Below are 23,773 nucleotides of genomic sequence, written 5' to 3'. Positions count from 1 at the left end.
GGGAGTTATTTTCTTCACAAATATATGTGGTCATCCAAGCAGTTAAAGCAATTAACACTGGATAAAAAGTATTTATATAATGCCAGACAGACTTGTTTTTTTTCACATCACAGACATTTTGGTGTCCCTCTTTTTCCCTGAAGCTGCCACTGTGAAGGTTACTGGTTTGGGAAAGAGAGCGAAGTTCAGACAGCTTTAATTGTGGAAATGATATACTGAGAGACTTTGATGGCTGATCACTAACTCATCTATTAGTCATTAACTAAGAGCAAATTGAAGTGGGTTGTCAAGCAAGGAAGGGAAGAAAGGAAATAAGGAGGAAAGAAGCCGAGAATGAAAGAAGCTGTCAAAACCTTTACAATACGAGTCCAAATGCTGAAGTAAAAAAACTATGCACAAAACAATTTATTTTGTGCATGATGTGTGAGATTGCTGCGTCTTTTACCTCAGGCTGCTTTTCTTCTTCTTCTTCAAAATCAAGACAGCTTCAAGGATCGACACTGAGCAGGTCTGGTCAATTCAGCTAACGTCAAAGAGAGTAAAACGAGTGGATTACTGATGATAGCTCGAGGCTGCGAGGTCTCAGCTCTCATTTGAGCCTTTATCTCGCAAAACTCGCCGTCAAATCTTAATTCAAACACTGAGAATGTTTCAGAGAAAGCAAAGCTAGGGGGTGTCTTGCAGGTAAATGGCTGGTGATTTGATGAAATGTCAGGTAGTTTAAGGAGTCATAGGATTATAAGGTCTCAATGGTACGCCATGTGTAAGTACGAAGCTATTGACTTCAGAGCACTCAGCAAAGCTCAACACCGCAGGGATCGAACCAACATATAGTGCAAGCACCGCTAAGCCTTTGATTTTACAAAAAGCTGTTGTAGAAGTCCTACGGAGTCTTGTAGAGTAATTAGCTTCACCTGGCAACTGACAATCACACTCAAGCACTAAAAACCCCTAATTGCAGCAAGCGAAGACAACACACTGACGTCTCTTTGTGAAGGAAAGCAGCACATTAGACAGCAGACACACAGAAAAAAAGCAGATGGCAAATGCAATCCAAAAATGATTCCTCTTCAGCTGAAGGACACACAGCAGTAAATAAGATCAAAACTTCCAAGGAAGAGCGGAGCCGTCCAATTAGGACGGCATTTACAATGAGACAGTGATGAAGTTGCTGATGATAATCTTATCCTTGTAAAGAGCGGCGGCACAATTCATGATTAAAAGGAAGGACATTATCTTAGAAGAGTGATCACAAGTGTAATCAATCTACTTCACGGCTCCCCACTGCGTTGTTCATGGCACAGCAAGTGCTAGCAAGAGGTTAGGAGTGTTAGTGTCTGTGGTTTTCGCTCAACCCACTCAAGTCTCACTCTTTGTCAGGTCCCCGAGTCAATAAACAAAGGGAAGCGAGAGGAAATTGGATGCAATTCAAGTGTTCCCCACTGTGTCCTGATTACACAGTTTGAACAGGAGGAGACAGAAATGATGCTCAAAAGAGCTACTGTATAGAAAAAGTACTTCTGTGCATATCAGACTGGAGTTAAAGGACATGGACATGAAACCCTGAGAGCTCAGAGTAAAGTGAGGAAATACCACAACTCTGCAGCCATTCTTTTCAAGCTTTGACTGAACACTTGTTAAAAAAAAAAAGAAAAAAAAAGGCAACCATAGCACCAACTATTTCAGCGTTTTCAAGTTGAACAGGTCATGAGTTCAATTCACTGCCTATCAGGCAGAAGACTTGGCAGTCGCCGGTGTGCCATGTTCTCAAAAGTTTGCTGAATTTACTCCTTTGCCATTTGGTGAAGAGGGAACATTTGCTGTGGGTCACTGCGCTAATGACATGAAACAGAACGGCAGTAGTGTTTTATTCTGCTATCCATTTCTTTGTTGGTTTATTGCGTTAGCTGCAAATGCTCAGATATATGCGAATGAACATTTCTGGTTGTCAGAGTGCCATGTGCTTTTGAGTGTGTGCTGCAAGTCCTAAGTTCTCTGGCCTGTTTTTTGATGATGATTTGTCCTTTGTTTCTCTGCCTTCTGTTACAGTTTCATTTGATATTCACCTGTTTTTTCGTTGGTTAACATGGAGCTGGGGTGTAGGCTTGTAATCCTTCTGTTGACTTTTATTTTAAGTTTTAAGATTTCAATTTCAGGGTTTAAGGTTTTCTCGTTTGCTGTGTTGGCCTTGGCTCTCCTCCCAAATTAACTTCTATTTCTTTCTGTTAACATTTTAGCAACTCAACCCAAATAGCCTTCTCATGTCCTCCATTTAGTGTTATGTTACTCCCCTCACACCCTAGACCTTTTTGGGTATGTAACAATCAGTTAAACAGTGCTGAAGAGCAGGATATGACACTGAAAGCATCATATGAACTCAATAACCAACCTACACTGTAACAGCAGGGATTATTAAGTAACCTCTAATAGAAAATAGAAACACCGTCAGCCAGCCTATTCTGAATGTAATGAAACAGCTGTCAAAACATGTTTATATGACCTGAAGCTCTGCACAGTAAATGAGCTGTAACATTACCTTGCTCTTGATAGAGAATATATTAATGAAAAAAGAAAACAGTCCACCTGGCATTTTTAATATATGCACGCACACAAAAAAGCAAACAAACCAAATTTTGATTAAGAACACCTGGCACTGTTGTTTGAAGAGTGCATCCGGGGATGAGTGGTATGATTTACAGCTAATTCACAGCAAAGTTCCTGATTAATGATTCTGCCATATCTTGAAGTTTCTCCAAAAGAGAGAGGGGGAGAGAGAGAGGGAAGAAAAGTGTTAACAAACATATTGAGCTCATGGAGGCACTCCAGAGATGCACTTATTAGCTGGCGCTTCAGAAATGTTTTGACGTTACAAAGAGTAAGCAGAAAACTGTACTGAATCCACTGATTGTGTGAACAGAGGGTGGAATGGGCAGGGATAATGTGGTAATGGTATGCGTGTGTGGCGGTGGAGGTCTTCACACCGTAGTGGGGACTATAATCAGGCCACGTATGTGATGACTAGGCTGTGTGTTTGGCATCCCCTGTTTCACAGGGCTCCAGCTCCTCTAGCTAATGGGTGTAATAAAGGATTGTTCATGCTTCCGTCCGCTCATTTATTCTCATTCCTAGGAATGTGAGGGGACCGCTCCGGCAATCAGCCTCCACCCACTGGTTAATTCCAGTGCAGATTTATAGTCCTGCACAGACTGTATAATGGATGCCCGTGTGATTGCTCCTGCTTCAAACTCACCCTACCTGCACACAAATTCTCTGTTGTTGTACAAGGCTTTATCCTTACAACTGCAAGGGCAAGATTAAATTTTAATCAGCCGCTAAGTGCAATCACAGCCATGGTCCGGATACCAACGAGGCTACACCCAGACCCCACACCTAGAGCGAACAGGCTACAGCGGGGCTGTCATCTGTTCTGGCTCTGAGACAGGGCCAGGTCACTTGTGGCTGCAGTGGAGAGGAGACACGCTCCTGACAGACAGAAGTGACAGCTGTTCTGCTTCCCCAGCACAGTGTGTGTTGTATGAGAAGTAATGAAGCCAGGTGAAGGATGAGAACAGTGGGGGATGAAGAAGAGACAGAATTAGGGCCATAGTTTACTTTATTTCTTTACTTAAAATGTATCTCCCGTTTGGATGAAATCGTATCACCAACAAGTCTGAGGAGCAGTTTGTGATTCAGCCATGACGAAGAGAAAGCCAATCTCTCCTTCAACCAATTATTTACTCACTCACTCAGTCACTTCTTCATCTCTGGCAGATATAAGCATTCAGTCCCACTTAGTTTTCAATCATACCTAAAGCGTGTGATTTCATGCCTCCCTTACACAATCCTTATAGAAGCAACATTCTGACAAGTGAACGAATAAAAAGGGAGGGAAAGCTATATTTCCCAGGAGTGTGTTTGGGAAAGTCAGACTACTTTGTGTTTGTATTCTCATTATTCTTCCTTATGTTTGGGAAGAGGTTCCTGGGACTAACACACGTTAAAGTTACAGATGGGGGCATGTGATCCTATATGATCGCATATGCAAATGCCCTTTATCCTCATAAGGCACAAGGCGTTCTATTATTCCATTAGTATTCTTGTATTCAGGTCATAGATTTCTACAGTTACACATGAAAGTTTGATTTTTTTTCTGCTTCTTTCTTCAGAAGTGCTCTAATGTGTGCTCGCCTTCGTTTTGCATGCTAAATCCTTTCCCTGTCCTCTGTCGTCTCGGCTCATCAGCACCTCAGCACTGTATCGAGCAGCTCATCATTAGCTCAACATTAGCATTACCTGTCTGAGAATAATAAGGATTAATTTTGTGAACATTAACTTCACAGTCACAGCCATTCGTAAGAGATTTTCAGTCTGATTCCTTCCAGATCTTTTAAGCCCGTCTGTGTATTCTACCCGGACTTCTTGCAGAGGGAGGTCACAGTCTTGCAGAGTGAGGGGTGAGGGGGGGAGAGAGAGCACTCCAGGTGTTGCCCTGGTCAGATGTCAGGCCACCTCTGCAGCACTTGTGGCCAGTCTTTTTGCACCAGTGCAAGGGTCGGACTGATTATAAGATCACTTTAATTGCGTGCAGGAATTTCCTGCATAGTAAGTGGAAATCGACTAAATTATGCATAATCCTGGACTGCAGTTCAGGCCCTGTTATTCTATTTTTTCTGTCTTTCCACAGAAACAGCCTAATTATAGCTTTGCTCCAAATGCAAAGACACTGAAGCTGTTACTTAAAAAAGAAGTAGTGTTTGCCATTTAGAAAGCATCTCTGACACAATGACATGCATGAGTCCTTACCGCAGAAACAAACTCTGAAACTAGACACCAGAAGCCGAGTACTCAGGCACCGCAGCAGGGTATGACACCACTTTAACTAAAGTAGAAGTTCTTTTGTTCTTGTCTACCGGACAGTGTACAGAGTTGGCGAGCGATTAGGTTCATTTATACCATGGCAGCCACTTGGCAAGGATCACCACTCCATGTGGAGCCAAAGTAACACTAGAATGAGACCAAATGGCTCTCTCAATTGGAAGGCAGAGGGTGGCAGGAGGGTAGGGGGACTGGTGGAGGGCATCTGCTCAACATTTACCTAGTGTTTTATAATTAGATGAGAGCAACTGCTTGGGAGCAACGCGTCTGTTCCACTGTGATTTTCTGATAACAATTCCAAGGCTTGGAAACAGGCGGAGGAGGGATATAGATGGAGACAATTAGTGGCGCTAATAAAATATAAACCATATTGCAAGTGAAAAGAAGCGCACCATCAAAACATGCAAACTGGTGTCAGGGTGGAAGCTGGTCATGACAAATACTAATTGGTCCCAAGAAGCAGTAGGGCAACATGTGAAAACCTGCTCACATCTGGCACTTTCAGTCTCTGTTTCACACGTTTAGGTCTCTGTCAAATACCAACACTTGGCCAAGGAGAATAACAGCTGAGTGAGTGTAGATATATAAGCCAAGTATCATACTCAGCAAAGAACCCCGCCTCTGGCATCATAAAAAACTAAAACAAAAACACAGTTGTCTCACCACATATATTTTTCTAGCAGACAGGGATGATATTAGTAAGGGCTGTTGCACTGCACTGACTTCAACACACATAATACTCGTCTCTCTAAAATATGCTCCAATAAACTGCCACCCACTAAAGACCAGCTGGTTCTCATTCTAAAATACTCATGGCATCTCGCAGATACGCATGAAGAATCCACTGGCGTTGGCACCTTGATGCAGCACGGGTTAAAGTGGGCCAGGACCATTCATAACCATGTTTCAGCACATTCAGTTATGAGTAATTTAATCTGATAGGGAGTTTAATGGAAAATACTTACCAGCTGATGCCACAGAGAAAGTAACGTCACCGCCTCCTGCACACTCTGCACACAACCTTTTTGGTTCCCCTCTCCTTCACACAGGCAGATGTCAATACATTTGCAGTGGCTGTAATTCAGCATCTAGATAGCGCTACAGATGTAAATCATACCTAAAAGCGACATCTGCATTCAATAACATTGCAGGATGGTTTCACCGGTACAAGCTAACCTGCCAGCGGACATTTCTTTGACATAAAAAGACCTTATATATCTGAGATTCACCTAGGGCCACCCTTCGGTGTAGACTTGTCAAACAAAGACAGAGAGAAAAAAGGGAACTCCCTCAGTTGTGTGACTGCTAAATTTATTCCTGTACAAAGAACAGACTGGCTTGATAGATTTTCCCCAACAACTGGGATATTTCCAGATTCTGTGTCTCCTGAAATACAGCTATCTCCCAAGAGGAGGAAAATCTAACGGAGAACTGAAAAAAAGACACGATATGATGCTTTTGCGTGAACGCACTCACAAACACTTGCATAACAACCCCCCTCCACACACAAACACATACACACACATACCCCGAGACCAGACAAGCACACAGAAGCACCATGTCAAGCACTCTTTGTCCTTTTTTTTCATCAGCTTTCTGTCAGTTCCCTGATGAATTACAGCTCTCAGGTAGAGGAAGTAGCTCATCCTAATCCCACCTTTCCTCTCATTCTCGCTCTAAACATATTCTACTATTGATTAAAATCACAAACAGTCCAAAATGTACTCTATCTAAAAACAGGCATTTTGATATTGATTACCTCTGCGCTATTCCCTCAGGCTGCTTCAGTTTCAAGGCACTCCTCAGAGGAAAACTATTTTCAAATCAAATTCACTTTGTTAAGCTGCTTTTACTCTAAAATGGTGCCGAGTCTGTGGCAAAACTCGTATTTACTTCTTTGTAGATCCGCTTATGCCAGACTATCTGACATGAGCAAGCTTTGGGACCTCACTTTAATCATTTGGCACTAATCAGTCACTGTCAGGTTTTTTTTTCTCCCCGTTTTTTGAGGAAACTCTCAGCAGGTCTCTGTTTGACAGCAGTCACTCCCTCTGCAGGTTTTATAAGTGGTGGTGAGAAACTGACAAGGGCCAGTGATACACAGAGTTAGAGTGACACGTCGATGACACTAATACAGTCCCACTCTTCGCCTCTCCTCACATTATCCATTCTCTGTCTGATCTCTGTCTAGGGCACCCACAGTTCAACCCAAAGTTTCTCTGCTTTTACTTCTGAACTATAGTTTTTCCTATTTTGGAATAAGCTATCTTTATCTCAGAAATACATCTTATTGTAATTTATGTTTGTACATCCATTCATAATGCACCACTTAATTAGATCAGAGTTGTCATCCTTCCATCCATCCGGACAACTTTCTTCACAACACTGGCATAAAAGTCTTTCTGGGAGATTCTGAGGTTTTCCCAAGATGCACAGAAAGCATACCACAATCCATCCCACAGGTTTTAGGACTACACTTTGCCTCTACCTAGATGGACATGCTTGGATGTTGACCAACGTCATTCCTCATACCCAGTTTTTTCACTGTCTCAAAGGATGAGGCCATCTCATTTTGAGGACATCTTATAGTTTTGCATTTTCTAATTCGTATTTATTTTTATTTCATTTTGACTTTTTGTTTTGAATTCAGTTTAGTTTCAGTTTCTAGATTTGATAATTGTTTTAACTCAATGTAGTTTTTATTATATGAAAATGTTGAATTTTAGTTTAGAATGTAATAGTTTCAGGGTTAGTTTGAAGTCTTTTTAAATAGGCAAGATTTAGACCTTCCCCTCACCCTAACAGGTCACAGTATTTGGCTGCCCCTCCCTGCGCCTGGTTCTGCTGGAGGTTTCTAAATGGGAGTTTTTCCTTCCCGCTGTTGCCGGGTGCTTGGTTGGCGGTTTGATTGTTTTCTCTCTTATTATACGGTGTTTATCTTATAATATAAAGGACCTCAAAGGTGCTTTATATTAACTGTTTTTGTGATTTGGTGCAATGCACATAAAAGTGAATTCAAATTGAACTGAGTAATGTCTGAAATGTTTTGAATTGCATTTCCTGTAGACATGAGTGTCAATAGATGCATTCATCAGTGCCTTGTCGACAAGATGCAATAACATTTTTACCAAACTAACAGATAATAAAACTAAGACTAGATACCATGGATGGATAGTTAGTCTTCCAAGTTAACCTCCTATGACCTGGCGTTCAACCATGTGGACATCACATTTTGGGTTGTCTAGACCAAAATACTAAAGTTTGCCCTACAAGGGCCTGATATCCACTTACGAGGACATTATACTGCCACTGTTCTATCGAAATTTAAAATGAATGACCTCTTATGTGGATCTCATTTTTCTCAGAAACATAAATCAGGTAAAAAAAAAAAAAAAAAAAAAAAAAGTAAAATCAGGTAATTCTTTGTTTTCACATTCATCAGGTCAGCCCAAATAGCAAAGAGAAATTGAAAATGCATGTCATGAAAGAGTTCGGGTCTTAGGTTAGTTTTTCAGTTGTTGTTTTTTTTTTCTTCAAAACTCTAGTTTTTATTTTTATTTTAGATTTTTTTTCCACATCTAGTTTTAGCTTTTAAGTCCATTTTTAGTTTGCTGTAATAACCAAGATCAGAGATGCATCGATCATCGAAATGTATCAAAGTGCTCTGTCTTTTGGTTCTGCTTTTTCCTTTAAGTTTACAGTCTAGCATCACACCTGACACTACACCAACGCACCTGTTGATCTCACTTGCTAGGTGTGGAACCAAATGTGTTATAAATAATTAGCGATCACTTTGATGGAAAACTGAGCTCTTAAAAAAAAAGAAGATTAAGAGATAATTAAGTTTATCCAGTAGCACCAAACCAACTCCCTCTATATGCATGCACAGGTTCGGTCCAGCACAACTAAAAAGATTCACATAGGGCCTCTGCTGTGTTTTGTGGGCTAACAATATGGGGTATTATACTAACATCTGTCTATAAACTATCCAATCTCTAATAAAATTGTTTTTGTCAAGCGGTCCCTTAAGCGTTTGCCCACAGCCAGTACTATATACCGCATGTAAAAATGTGAGTTTGGATTGCACCCGTGCTTTCTAAGCCTGTGTATTTATGTGCAATACTTTCAGCCTTATTAAATCAACCTATAAATGCAGTTTTATGTTTCTCTACAAACAAGTTAATGAATAAGACAGGTGTCCCCTCCCCCTGCTTTTCCATTCTGTCAGTCTGCTCGTGTTGAGACAGTGAGGAAGTAGGACTGAGTGCGAGAGGATCTGGGTTGTGTAGGAGGTGCTGGGTTGACTGCAGTGCTGCGGGGGAGAAAACACGGTCGCCGATCCAACCTCGCAAAGATTGCATCGAGTTCCTGCTGTGAACTTCTGCTAGCTGCTGTTTCACAACAATGTCTTGCGTTGCAAAAATAGTTTGCATTCTCTCACATGCTCATATTGAAGCATAGAAAATGAACTTCGCTAAAATTTTAAGAAAGCGCCTTTCATTTTGCCTTCGACTACAACAAACACAATTCGTCATATGGAGATTACCACTTAACCAACCATCTCATCTCAGCTCTCATCCGTTTCTTGTAAATCAATTAACCTGCTAAACACGCTTACCTCAATTTCTAATGCACTTGGACTTTTAAATCGATTTTGCAATCCAATGAAATTACAGTTACACTTGGGTGTCAGCTGAAACGCGCCCTACATTGATGAGACATTGATTTCATACTAGAAAGGCTCGAGTTTTTAAAAAGCCACTGTGATGCTCTCATTGCTAATGCAGCCAATTAAAACGAGGCCTTTGTAACTGTGTCAGTGTGTCAGTGGCAGCGACAATAAAATCGCTGCGTGACTCGCCACAGTGGACTCCAACTGTCACCCTATGCAGCACATCAACCCAGGACAGGCAGCAAAGGGCTCTTTGTTTGCCTGGCTAATAATACTGGATGCAAATTGCTCTTTGTGTTTTGAGTTTTCTTTGAATTTGAGCCCTCAGGAATCGCCACTAGATGCATTCACAGAGCTTCTTATCACCGTCTTCCCTGGAGCCTGCCCATGCGAGCTGTGGCGCAGGTAGGTGTGCGTGTCAGCTTTCCCATCAAATGGCTGGCAGGCCAGGCTTATCACAGGAGCTGCAGGGGGTGCCCAGTGACCTGTGGAGTGACACCCAACATGGCTGCCTCGTCTAGGGGGGGCTTTGTGTCACCCTGACACGCTCGCACACACACACCTGCCACCCCCCACCCTCCACCCATTTTCTGTACACAGACTGAAAGCCTGACCTTTGAGAACATAAGTCATTCTTCCACACAAGCGTGCATTTGCAATCATACATACCTGTCACAGACAATCCAAAGCTCTCGAGTCACAGGAGTCATGCAGAGGTTAATGTATAGAAGCAGAGGCAGTAAAAGAAAAAGAAAAAAAAAAAAGGCAAAGAGGGTGAAAAAAAGTTTGTCAATGAAAGCATCTCCCACAAGAACTCAAGGCTTTGTCGTTTCTTTTCATCGAATATAGATGATACAGCCGGGCATCTCAAACCTTCAGATTTTTCCAAATGTCACTGGCAATGATGAGGCTGATACTTTATTACTTTGGGGGTGGGGGGGTGTCACTATATGACACAGGCAAGAAGCAGCATGTGTGTACTGTCAGGTCCGCTTTCATTTCACCAGTGGCAAAATTGATCTTTTTCTCATAGCCACGGTGTTCACAGTCGCACTGACTACACCCACAGCAACGTAGAGTTAAATACTGTTTACACAGTTCCTACAGTTATTGTGCTTTATTTTGCATTTTGTAAAGCAAATACTGCTGTTTAATACTGCTGCACTTTTTTCCGAATTCGTCCAAATCAATTTCTTAGTTTTCAGTGTTGTTACTTATATAGCATCAAATCACACCGTCAGTCACCTCAAAGTCCTTTATATTACAAGGTAAAGACGCTACAGTAACAGAGACAATGAAATGACCAACCTATGAGCAAGCACTCGGAAAGTGGGAAGAAAAAACTTGTTTTTTAACAGGAAGAAATGACTGGCACAACCGGGCTCAGGGAAGGGCTGCCATCTCCCCCGACCAATTTGGGGTGAGGGGAGGGAGAGTACAAAAGACACAATTAATTAAAATAATAATTAAATACAAAGTGGAGTGAAAAGAGTTAAGTGAAAAAGAAACACTCAGTGGATTATGGGAATCCTCCAGCTGCCTAGGGCTCTGATCTGGTCCTGATTTGACTCTAACGATAAGCTTAATCAAAAAGGAAAAATTTAAGCCTAATCTTAAAACCGGAGAGCGTTGTAATTAAATTTGTTAATAAAGATGTAGACGTACAAACCAAACATTTTTTTCCTCCATAATACGGCAAATAAACTTCAACTCAAATTTATGAAGGTTTATCATTAATCTTTATCTAGAGTATCATCTAGAGCATGTGGGCGTGTTATGACTGGGTTTTAATGACAGCTTTTTTGTTAATTAGTTGCTGACTACAAGAGGGGGACACACTTAATTATATCCCCAATTACTCTTTTTAAATCTCCATCTGAATGTATCTGTATCCCTAATAAACTTTAATGAATGCAGAGCTGTGAACAGTGCAGGTTAGCACCATACAAGAGGACAGTGACTCTGGCTGCCATCAGCTCAAATAACACTAAGCCAGGTGCAACAAGCCAAACACACCAGCAAGTCAGCGCTGGGAACTGACATCAGCCTATCTGCTAAAGGCACCATGTTTGATCTTGGTTAATTTCCCTGGATACAATAAAAAAATAAAAAATAAAAAATGTCACTCCACCACTGCCTGTGTTGTGACACTACAAACAATATCAAACTGTCCACAGATTTTGATTCCACTTCCTGGATTTCTAAATTCTTACTTCTGCTGGTATACAAGCAAAAGATAACTTTTTTTTACATCGCTTTGTGGCTTTTAAACGTGCAGATGGTTTTTCCAGCACAAATCCATCCCAGCATAGAACCAACTCTAATTGGAAAAGAGGGGAAAATGCATTCTTATGAATAGCAATAAATTAATGAGGGCCCTCCTGTCTGCTTAAACACAGATAATCAGCTAAGAGGCACCCTGGATGCAGATGCACAGCCCTCTGTGTGCGCTCTTTGTTTCCACCAATGTTTGTACTGTGGAGAAAAGCACAAGCTGTCAGGACTGTTCACAATTACACTTAATACACACAGTAAGTTGTGATCATAATTTAGCAGTCCAAAGTCTTGCATGAAAGCCTGCACTGCACACGCTGACATACACACAAACAAACACATATATACTTGCAGTAATCAGGCACAGACAGAAACCACTTTAGACAGAGACACAAACAATTCTGAGAATGCACACACATTTCTGTGCACACATGCATACTGATATTTTCATAAACAGTCGAGCTTGTATAGTCTATTTGCACGTGTGCAAGGAGAAAAAAAACAAACAAGGTGCTTGGAAATGCATAATGTCAGGTTCTTAGATATCAAGTCACAGGTGGTAATAATGGGTCTGAGAATTATGCCCTCTTTGTCCTTTGCTTTCTTGTCTGGATATGGTGACAAACAAAAAGCCTGCAAATTATTATTACTTTTATAAATTAATACCAGGCCACAATAACCTGCAGCATCCCAGCTCTTTACCTACGCACAAACACACCCAATACACGTCAACAACAACTCCATCATTTTACTGTGGATTCACTTCATTAAAAAGATGTCTTGGTTCATTGGGAATTGCCAGTGTGATACTCGGGCATGTACTTTATTTTCTCTACCTGATTGAAGTCGACAGCCTTTGATCTCGATGAGAATGTGAAAGTAAAACATGCACTAAAACAAGGCAAAGTACTACTGCGGGATGATGCCACGCTGATGTCATCTTCCAAAGGGAGACTTGCATAGTAACTAAGTAAGTGGCTGAGATTGTTTTGTGATTCCCATGCTCTCAAAGGCAAATGAGCTTATGCACTCAAGGCAAGAGCGCTGAAACAGGAAGGACAAGACTTTAAGGCTTTATGGTAATAAACTTGTGAAGTTTAAGCCAGGTATTATGCTCACAGAACCACGACAGTAATTTCCTTTAAACCCAATCATAATTAACCACTGTTTAATTCAAATGAACTCAAAATGATCTGAAGGACAGTAAATTTGATTACGAATACCATGTGTGTGTGTGCTATTCATGCTGTTTACAATTTATGGCTTGCGCCGTCTTTGCCGACATACTGTACATTACTGTACTAATTAGGGATGTCACAGCTTCATGCATACATCGTTTTGATTTCATGCATCATATAAAGAGTGGCAGAAAGTTAGCAGTATCCTCCTGACAGCAGTCACCTTCAGCCTTCATCAACAACCGTTTCTGAAATATATAAATATATACTCCTAACTCCTGTTATAGTTATTTCCTTAAAATGAGTCAAAGCACGATGCTCTGTTGCAAATCCTAAACTAGCCAATCAGTATAGTAGTAGTTTGTGTATTATTGTTCCATATCAATTCATATAACTCATCCAAAGTAATTGATGCTATATTTGTACAAACTAAAATAAAATGTAAACTTTTTGTCTAGAAGCAGGTAAAAATGATTGCTTTTCAGCATTTAGCTCTGTTTATTCTTATTTGCTTAGGATTATCTTCTCTACAACTCTCAGATGAGCCCTTGGTGTTCGAGTCAGGCTGGGTCTATGCATTGTCCTTGCAAGAGGAGTGAATGCAGGGGCGAGTACATCACTACCCTGTTCAGGTTTCCACTAGGCTGCTGCTGCTGCAGGGCATGCATGACTTATCATATTTTAGGGGTACAAAATAAGCAAAGGTAGGCCAAGACTAACAGGAAGCTGACAAAAAGATCACTAGCTTTTAACTGCATCCAAAGATGGACGTCAAACCACTTCAAAATCTATCCGAGTACCTCTAGGACTTTGTTTGCCTTTATAATTGGTTTCTTGTCATATCTGTACACATATATTAGATAAAACCCTCCTATCACAGTCCTTGTCTGAATACCTCGGCGCAGTAGACGGCCAAAACAAGAAGTTCTACATCTGATGGCCAGCGGTGATATGTCGAGAAATTTATTCTCAGAGAAAGAGCTTTAGTTTACTAAAGAAAATGGCATGTCATGGTTTGTTTGTGCAGCTTTTCCTCGGTGATTGCCGCGAGTCAGATGAAAGAAATCGGTACAGACAGGAGCACATACAGGAGATAAAACTAATTTTGAAGGCCCCCCCACACCCTCTAGCAGATTATTACATGAAGGAACCTTTTAAAAAAACAAAAAACAAGCGCGTCCATGCTCACAGGTGTACACACGGGTGATCACACCCACAAACTACACCCTTTTTGGCTCCTACCTCAAAGCACACTGTGTTCTGTTGATCTTATGTGCTGCACAATAATGTTTAACATTTAGTATTTACTGTCATATTCCCATATATCATTGTGATGTTGTTTATTCTATTACTCTTGTTCTCTTCTGCTTGCTTTCTTTTTTCTTTCTCAGCAGGTGATCCAGGTGATTGATATATGCATTTTTTTTTCTCTGCCCGTTCTGTTGGTTTTTGTCTTTTGCCCTTCTCCCCCGTCCCTCTTCTCAGCTGTTTCTCTTTCCCTCTTTCTTTCTCCCCTTCTTTCCCCCAGTCAAGTCTGTCCCGTATTCAGTAAGTGAAAATAAAATAAACAATAAAAGGTGAATCAAATGGACCATTACGGCAAGGCTGGGATGGTCAGTTTGGTAAAGTAAATCCGTTGGGCATCTTTCTTTGCCTTTAGACAACAATTCTGATGGCAAAAGAGCCAAACGGGACAGGCAAAAAGAAAAAAAAAAAAAAAAAAAAAAAAAAAAAACTAATTTTGAAGAGCCTTGTTCATCTTGGGTTGGAGAGCGGCATGGAGACAAAGAGGTCCAGGAGCAAGATATGTGTGGTAGAAAAGGTCAGTTGGGTTCTTATTGAGATAAGAAACAGATGAAAAGGAAAAAGGTCACTTCATCAGCTCCCTCTTGAATCCCTTTTGCGCCTCCATAGGGAGATTTTGTGGAAGAACTGATAAAAACCCATTGACTTTATGTCTTGTGCCAAATGTAGCATCATCTGTATCTGAGGAGCAGGGCACACATCTCCGTGCAACAATGTGCACTGAGGATTTTAATTACATTTTTTAATTTCACCTCATCGAAAACATTGTTTTTGAAAACTAATTTGAGCTACTGCAATTTGAAATGCACAAGCAGTCATGCAATTGGATATGTGATTCTCACAAAATTAGACTATGAAATCCCCAGTTACATTGTCAGTGTGAAGCCAGCATGAAGCAGTAGTTATGCAACAATCTCTGCAGTGTTCTAATAAGTAGGGAAATACCATTAGATGCTCAGAGTGACACTGACATTTTTTTTTTTAATATTACACACTATTTATGCATTTGCCCACGTGCCTGCACACGTTCGAAGCGACAGCTTTAAAAATATGGACCTTTGTGTTGTTTAGGAACAGTAAAAGTGTCACCGAAAGCCTGGATTATAGCTCAGGCTAATCTTTCCAGGGTGGACACAAGATCAATCAAGCAGCACATTTTTCCTCTCTCCTCCCCCTCTTCCTTCACTCTCATCAATTTTAATGGTTGAGGGACATCTTTCAAAAGAAACATAATGGGACAAGAAGACAGATGAGAACATTTGTAGTTAACTGTCTGGAGGTGTGGTGGGGGGTTCGACAGCCTTAATGTACCATCAAAGCATTCACAGGCCCCTGATAGAGGCATACCTATAAAGCATTAACGCTGTACTAAAGGCAACTTTTTTCAAGGTGTGGACCCATTTACTGAAGACTTCCAAACAATGTCTTCCTTGTTAATCAGTGCAGAGTGTCATTAGTCAGTTCATTTGTTGGTCTATGATAAAGCCATGTAATAGTGGGGAAAAATGTTTATCACCCTCTACTAGTTTACAGATAAACTAGTAGAAAAAGTCGATTCTTGGAGTGAAACCAACAGCTGAAATCAGAGAAGTTTAGCATCTGTTTGAATCTATTCTCAAACCATTCCTGAGTAGCTGGCCTCTGTCTTGTGCTATTTATTTTTTATATCACACCTGGTGCTTTTTCAGTCTTCATTCCATATTTAGTAGTGAGTCCAACTAAGTTGTACTAAAACTGACCTCCAGATTAATTTAAACCTGCATTCTTAGAAAGTCAAAGAGAAAGAAACAGAGTGATTTTTTCAAATTAACTCATTCACTGCCAGCCATTTTCAAATCAGGTAACTCCCCACTGCCAGGGTTTTTGAGCATTTTTACTCATTTTTGAAGAGCCACAGAAAACTGTGTGTTATGATCATATAAACGCTGAACCTACCAAAATGAAGAACAGACTCTCTTCTTTCATCCAAAAAAAAAAAAGCTTGTTTCTACCATTTTCCATTCTTTAGTAATCAGCTGTAGAAGAGAGGTGGGTTCCACCAAAAATGCCTGTTTTGACCAAAAAAAGGGAGAAAACGAGCTTTTTGTGAAAAATACATTTCAAGCAGAAAAGTGCCTTTGACACTAATATTTCTTGCTTTGTGACACCTCTAACATATAAAATAGTTTTTCACTTCTATAAAACAGAAATAACACTGAGAAAGGTTATGTTTTATCAAAACAATTTATTTACAAATATATGAAAAAATAAAATTCACTGACAAGCTGCCCGAGGTTGTATTCTGGCCCCTCCCATTGAAAAACGTAATTGACGTCTATAGATGTCAATGGCAGTCAATGGCAGTCAACGTAAGTTTTTCAATTGACGTCTATAGACGTCAATGGCAGTGAATGAGTTAATTAATTAATTTAATTATTTTCAAATTATATAATCACTTCAAATTAGGGCTGTTCGATATAATGATATATATCGGATGACGATATAAAAACATCTATCTTTCATTTTATGCTATCGTTTGTTTCGTGGTGTCCCAAAATAAACTGTTTACGGCAATATTTTTTCATCTTTTTGATGGTCACTGTAGTGCCTATATTAATTTCTTAAAGTTTTCTCTTTCTCTTATATTTTATATAACCACACTACAGACGGGCAAGCGCCTATTTTTATGCCTTGTGGTTAGCAACAATGAAGGTAACAGCATCGCGTGTCCGCTTGTTTATGTTCCACATAAACTTTTCACAATAAAGCTCAAGATCCTGTTGAGACTTTTCAAAATAAACTGAATCACGTGAAAGAGCAGATTATTTACGGATGAGAATTCAAAAAGAGCCGCCAGGTGCTAAAAAAATAAACCTTAGACTCAAACGTTAGAAAAGGCTTTCCCCTGCAGCACGCCGTTTAATAAATACTCACAAAGAAAACGGCGGCCGTTACAACTTATGTCTAAAAATGTATCGTTTCATGCATCGGTTAAAACACTCGACTCCAGGTACATGACGCACAGCTGGAAACACTTCCCGCAAGACGAGCTGCCCGAGATTCACAGAATTTACAGAAAATGTTACATTTTTGTGATTTATATCGTTATCGGGACGATAGAATTCTTATATCGGGATATGAGATTTTGGTCATATCGCACAGCCCTACTCCAAATCCTAGTGACTTGATGACTAGCCAAAAGAAACGAAGCAAAAAGACCACAAGATGGCAATGACAGCTTCAGAAAAAAACAAAAGGGGTTCCCCAGATGTGACAACTTTCATCTAAACCTGACATTTATATGACAGTCATTTCTTTAAAAAAATAGAAAAAGAGGTCAAGTGTCTTACAAAGTCAAAATAACACAAAAGTATGCTGGTGCACACTATTTATGTATCAGGTGCAGCTTGCTAGCCATTTCTCAGGAAGTTTGGCTCTTGGGAAAACTCTTCAACATTTATTGAATACATACCCATTACACACATGGCTAGTGGCACTGCAGAAGCAGGAGCAAGTCATCTGTGTCCCCCCCCTTAGATTGCCTCTAGTCCACAGGTTTCACATCTGATGCTACTACACAAAATAGAATATCCACCCACCCAATTGCAGGACCACCATACTGGGAATTGCCTTTTGCCACAGAAAGCATAAACTCCAGATCTGCTTCATTTCACATCTGTCTGTCCCATCCTGTCAACCATGTGACCCTGCTCAACATGACATCGCTAAACTCTGAGATTCCATTACAGTGCAGTTGGCCTCCTGCACGCGGTCCCACTCTAAAATTCATGAACACTGCTTTCTGTTTTTTTTTTATATCTAGAATATTCACTAACCATGTGTTTTTGTTTCCTGGAGAAACGTGTGTATGTGTGTGTGTGTGCGCGCACCCAAGCTGTGGGTGCCTCATTCTCATTCATATGCATCAGCAAGTTATCAGGGACTGTTGTGCCTCATTGAGCTGAGAAGCTGCTTTCCATTTATTTCTCAAATGCAGTGGAGAGTGATTCTTCTCCTGCCTAATAAAACTTATAAAACTGGCTATACTATACTGCTTTCAAAACTTCTACTAACAAAAAAAAGCGAGGCTCATTGGGCAATTACGAAACACGATAATGAAATATGGAGAGTGTGCCGTGCAGTGCGAAAGGTGAAATTCATTACCCAGCCACATTTGGAGCAGCTGGCTGCTACAGTAGATAGTGGTGGCTCACTGGGGAAGTTTTGAGACCTATTGTAGGTGGATTTTTGGTTTGATCGCAATGCCATTGCAAAAACAGCTTTTGTTGAAAGCCAATGCAGGCTGTTCCCGCAAAACATCTTTAACTCTACACTGCATTCCTCATCTCATCAACATCTGCCATCCTGCTAATTAGGCCCAAAAAGTCACACATCACTGGGTTTTAGTGGTGCACAGACAATGTGTGACACTCACGAGGGGAGCTCATGGACACAATGGGAATTTCAAAACCCTGCTAGATCACAGAGCGAATCGGAGTTTGTTACTGTCGGCAAGATAGCCTGAGCACCCACACGGTGGAAAATATATGCTGTAAGAATCTGCCTGACTATAGCTTTTGAGTATAGCTGCATGAGTATGGGTCTACATGCTAAATGCATAAAGCAGTCTACTGTTCGGTCTACAGGTTTTGCCTTCGATGACAAAAGTGCCGTCACTGGGAGGTTAACTGGAGTGGAATCCCACAGAGATCAGCTGGAGCAAAGGTTAAAAGAAATGCAATCAAAGAAGATGAGCAATCAGAGGACTCAAACAGAGCAGTCAAAGACAGAAAGATGGACAAGCGTTAATCGGTTGGAGTATAAAAATAAATGTGAGACTGGAAAGTTAGAAAAAGAACAAGGCCACAAGAAGATTGCTGTGTCTTATCCCTGACCCAAGAAAGCTGATTCAATAAACAAAGAATCTCAGCTCTGTGAGATAGCTTTGCAGGCCAGCCGACAAAGGTGAAGATATTTTCATGCAGAACACCTGCAGCCGTGAGAATAGAAGAAAGGGGAAACGGAGGGAGTGCGAACGAGAGAGCGAGCTAGTCATAAATCTCCCACAGCTAGCAGGGTCAGGCAGATCGAGAGAGTGTCAAAATTGTTTCTAGACGTGAAGGAAAGGGGAGAAAGGTGGCTAACCAACCCCTGCGACTGTCTCCTGCTCTTCAAATCAACCTGCCACGAGGCTGGTCAGTCACGCTGTGACACCAGCAAGCCATTTCTACCTCATTTGCATACACACACTCACATACTCTGCATAATAATAGTAGAGTGGCATAGCAAGCGTGTGTGTGTGCGTACAATTCTAGGTGTGTGTGCATTTCTGCACAACAGAAACACAACCAGAAGACAAAAACAATAACACGAGCTGTGAGAATGATGGGGAAAAAGACATGTAGCAAGGGTGAAAGCTAGACAGACAACATGTAAGAAAGACGATTAGATTGCTGGTGGCGAGAGCGGTGAGTACAGCTTTTTGCTGTCACAGCATACTTTTCCTGACTGTAAAAACATTGTTTGGCATTCTCGCAGGGAAAGCTCTGCTACTATAGGAGACTTGCCTCACTGTCCATCATCTTCTACTTTTGGTACCCATCCTGCTGTACACCGTGCTTATTTGTTCACAGAGGACATGTTTGAACGTGTGCATGGAAGTGTGTTTGCAATGCAGTGAAAAGAGGTGGTTTCAGGGTTTCTCACTGGTGAAGGAACTATACACTTCCCTTCTATTCCTTCTTTTTTCACCTCCCGTGTCAAGGATGCTTCACCCGCTCCTGCTCCTTTCCTCGATTTCCTTTTCACCCTGCATCATTAACAGCTTACTCTATATTCCCATCTCAGTCTTTATCCTCCTTACTCTACATCCTTTCTGCCTTGCCTCAGAAAGCAGCTGCTGATGTTGCAGCTCACACCTGACCCAGCTCACTATATCAGTGGGTGGACAGATATGCCAGAGAGATCCTGTCAATGGCAACTGTGCCCTGGAGACTGCCCCACTTGGCGGATACTGAGCCCCTTCTGCTAGACTACTAGAAAGGGGAGTCAACACTATTTCTTAACAAGTGGTGCAGAGAGAGAGGGACGCAAAAAGCCAAGATAAGCACCAAGGCAGCACTATTTTTACGATCCTCTTGTGGCGAGGCAGGCGCTGCAGTGGCTTCCTACTCATCCTTCGGGGTCCCTTGACAGTTCTGTTTGCTAATATTAAACAGGCCAGTAGTGTGTGCAACTTCCTCTGCTGCTGATCTTGAAGCTTGCAGCCCACCTTTAGCGTAGCACCCTTTTCTGACCATTAAAGCAGCTCAGAATCTCGCTGACAATGTTCAACCTCTTAGTTTGGCAGCATCTCGGGGCGCATATAAGCCCAAATCTACAGGCAGTGGTTAACCAATGCTGGTTTACCTCCCCCGCTTCTTCTCACCCCATTGCTTCACAAGGGTAAAGAGAGACATTTCACGTCTAATTAATGCACGGGATGGTTGTATAAAATGGCTAATGAGGCTGTGATCACAGCGGCGTGAAGGCAGGCACTACTGCTGGGGAGGGGGATGAGCATGACTCCACTTCCAGGAGACACATTGCTTCATAGTTATTAGCCTGTCATAGGAAGAGGGCTAATGGGGAGAATGGAGGTGCTTGTTTATGTGTTTGGCTCCACCTCAGTCAGTGAGATGTGTGTCCTCCGCCTCTTTGCCTGTTTCCTGACAAAACGCTCAAGCAGTTGCTTAAAAAAAAAAAACTTCATGCTGTTTCATCAGCTGTGTCAGCCTTGAAAAAAGAAAAGAAAAGAGCACATTAAGGGAACTGATATAAATGTGCAGTCAGATGAGCAACATTTGCTCGAATGTAGGCGCTGTTACCTGTGAGAGCAAGACTATCACACTCAAGTGAGCCACAAGAAATATAAAGAGAACGACTGCTGGTACAGCACTGAAGTGTCTAATGAAAACTTTTCATAAAATACCACAAAAAAAACCCCTTTGGCAATTCTCGCTGAACATTATGAAAGAAAGAAATTGGAACAAACACGTCATGTAGTAGAAACCAGGTGCTACTATTCTATTAAAAAACTTGCTCCCTCAGCACAGCTCTTCGAGCAGGATGAATGGACTGCACACTAGCTACTCTCTGAGAGACTGCTCATTACTCAAATCACATCTGTTAGTGAGTAAGAAGCCCCTCTCTCCATTATGCTGCCTCACTTTCATAGTGCAAATATATTCATTTCAATCTTCTACGTGAAATGCCCTGAACGAGGCTCCGGACTTGAACTGCTCTCTTCAAAACACGCACAGTGAATCATCCACACACACACACACACACACACACACACAGACAATATTCGATACCAAAGTCGGTCATGCCTCACCTGTGCGATCTCATACAGAAGCTTGTAGTGTTCCTCTCGCTTCTGTAAAGTGCACAGATTGCAGCCCATTATAGCTGTCGTGGAAACGCCAGGCGTCCAATTCTCCCCAAGTAGTGGTGGTACGGACACAGGGGGGTCACCCTCCACACCGGAGCGCTGGTTCTCATCAGTCACTCCTTAGCGAGCATCTCTTTTCAGGCATCCCATTCACACATTCAGGCAGTCACAAGCAACCCCAGCTTAGAGGAACAGAAAGCTCCAGCTGAGCCTGACAGAAGAAGGTTCAGATGTGAACAGCGGCAGTGAAGTAGCGGCGGCCGTTTCAGCATCAGCCGGAGTGTCTCCTCTATCCCGCTCCCTCTATTTCAGACTCATACACTCACACGCGCACACACAGGCGTGCGCACAGGCTCATACACCAGGGTTGTGACTCGCGCTCACTGAGACACTCCCCCCTTTTTCTTCCTCTGTTTCGGCGCACATGAGCACACTGATACCAGCTCATGAATAATGAGGAGAAGACGCTGTGATATTCATGAGAACAGCGGCAGGAAGGGAGGGGACTGACAAAGAGGGAGGAGTGTGCTGGAGCGGGAGCGCTGGTTCATTAAAACTGAGGCACAGTTACACAATGCGCTCCTTTGTGCGAACAGCTCCTGTGAGAAGCTTGGGCAGGGCTGACTGCACAGAGACGGGCAAGCGGAGGGTGTCTGAGGCTTATGTGCGACCTACCTGCATGTAAGGCTTTTCACTGGGTTTATCTGCTTCGCGAGAGGAGGATGTGTTGCACTTCTGTCGGAAATAAGGAATTACACTGGCTGAGGAGAAGTAAAGCAGTAAATGCTGTTTCAACACATGGTTTAGTTCATTTACTAATAAAAAAATCATTTAGTGCTTGTCTGTTTAATACATATCACTAAATTATTTTGGTTTTGGACCTTTGGTAACACGTTTTAAGAGTTTTGAAAACCCCTTAATTTTTACGATAATGTTTCGTTTTCTCTGATTTTGCTGCTTTTCTCTGCGCCTTATGTGTCACTCAAACCAAGAAGCCTTCTGTTTTTTTCCATATTTGTATTATACATTTATAGATTATATTTCTCCAACTGTTTCTAGAAAATTGATAATAGTAGGTGCATAATGAAGAGGGCCAATTAGTTTAATGAACACAATATGACATATTTGTGAGGAGTATGCACATTTCCAACTTTGTCAAAGTTAAAAAAAAAATCACATATTTATAACTCCGGCACCACTGCTGTTGCTGATAATGGGTGTCCCCACAGCAAAACTGGCAGCAAGTAAAGCCACAGACCTCAGAGACGATTAGGGCTGCCACGATTAGTCGACTAGTCACGATTACGTCGACTATCAAAATCATCGACGACTGACTTAATAGTCGACGTGTCGTTTGAAGCTTTGTAAGATCACAAAAGACGCAGGAATAAGTAGTAGGATTTAAGAGTGTAATAACGGACTGAAACAGAAGATGGCAGCACTGCATGTACAAGGATGCCAGCTGCCGTTAAACCCCGAAGAAGAAGAAACTGTCCCAGAATTCATAGCGCGGCCCAGCTCAGTTTCCAACAATGGTGGCAGCTAGTTAGTTTTAATATTACTCTTATTATTCTTTCTGGGTCTCAAAATAAACGTTTAACATATTTTCAGGCGAGAATGTAGCTGTGTAAACCTCAAATATCTGCTCAGTTTATCAAGACACCACATATTTTCAAAAGCGCTCCGACGTTTTCGGAGACGTCTGTTACCCACTAGCTCGTTAGCGAGCCGGGGGCAAGGCTCACTAGAGCCGTGAGAAAACCGGACTCCGGCAAATCGTTTTCAAACCCACCGCCGTCTTTCGCTACTCAGGTTAAACATGATATATAAGTCACTTAGATAACTTAAAAATGTTATTGTTTGGCCTTTTGTAGTATTTTATTTGTTCCTGAGTAAATCTGTTTGGCTGAGATTAAAGTTATAGTTTTTACACAGCTGAATAAACGTCAAGCAGATAGCTGATCATCAGAAGTGTGAGATGCTCCAGAATATATTCCAGTGTCCTGTTATATTTTAGATAGCAAGGAGTTTATTAAACTTCACCGAAACAATCTGCAA

At 41.5% G+C, this 23,773-nt stretch overlaps 1 protein-coding gene across 2 annotated transcripts in view; it reads right to left on the bottom strand.

Moving 5' to 3' along the window:
* Positions 1-23,773, bottom strand: part of LOC146628146 (PDZ domain-containing RING finger protein 4) — a 128,730-nt gene that overhangs the window by 28,700 nt on the left and 76,257 nt on the right. The window contains exon 1 of one of the 2 annotated variants that reach the window (XM_085359380.1): positions 21,659-21,727. The exons of the other annotated variant lie outside the window; for it this stretch is intronic. Within the exon in view, the coding sequence (XP_085215506.1) occupies positions 21,659-21,727 (69 nt within the window). Of the gene's footprint in view, positions 1-21,658; positions 21,728-23,773 lie in introns of those variants that run through there. 2 annotated transcript variants of the gene reach the window in all.

The sequence above is a fragment of the Diplotaxodon limnothrissa genome, linkage group LG7 (genome assembly GCF_057381915.1).
Source record: "Diplotaxodon limnothrissa isolate DT_005_m linkage group LG7, D_limnothrissa_male_GT1.1, whole genome shotgun sequence".
NCBI classification, from domain to species: Eukaryota; Metazoa; Chordata; class Actinopteri; order Cichliformes; family Cichlidae; genus Diplotaxodon; species Diplotaxodon limnothrissa.
This window is presented reverse-complemented; position numbering and strand designations above follow the sequence as displayed.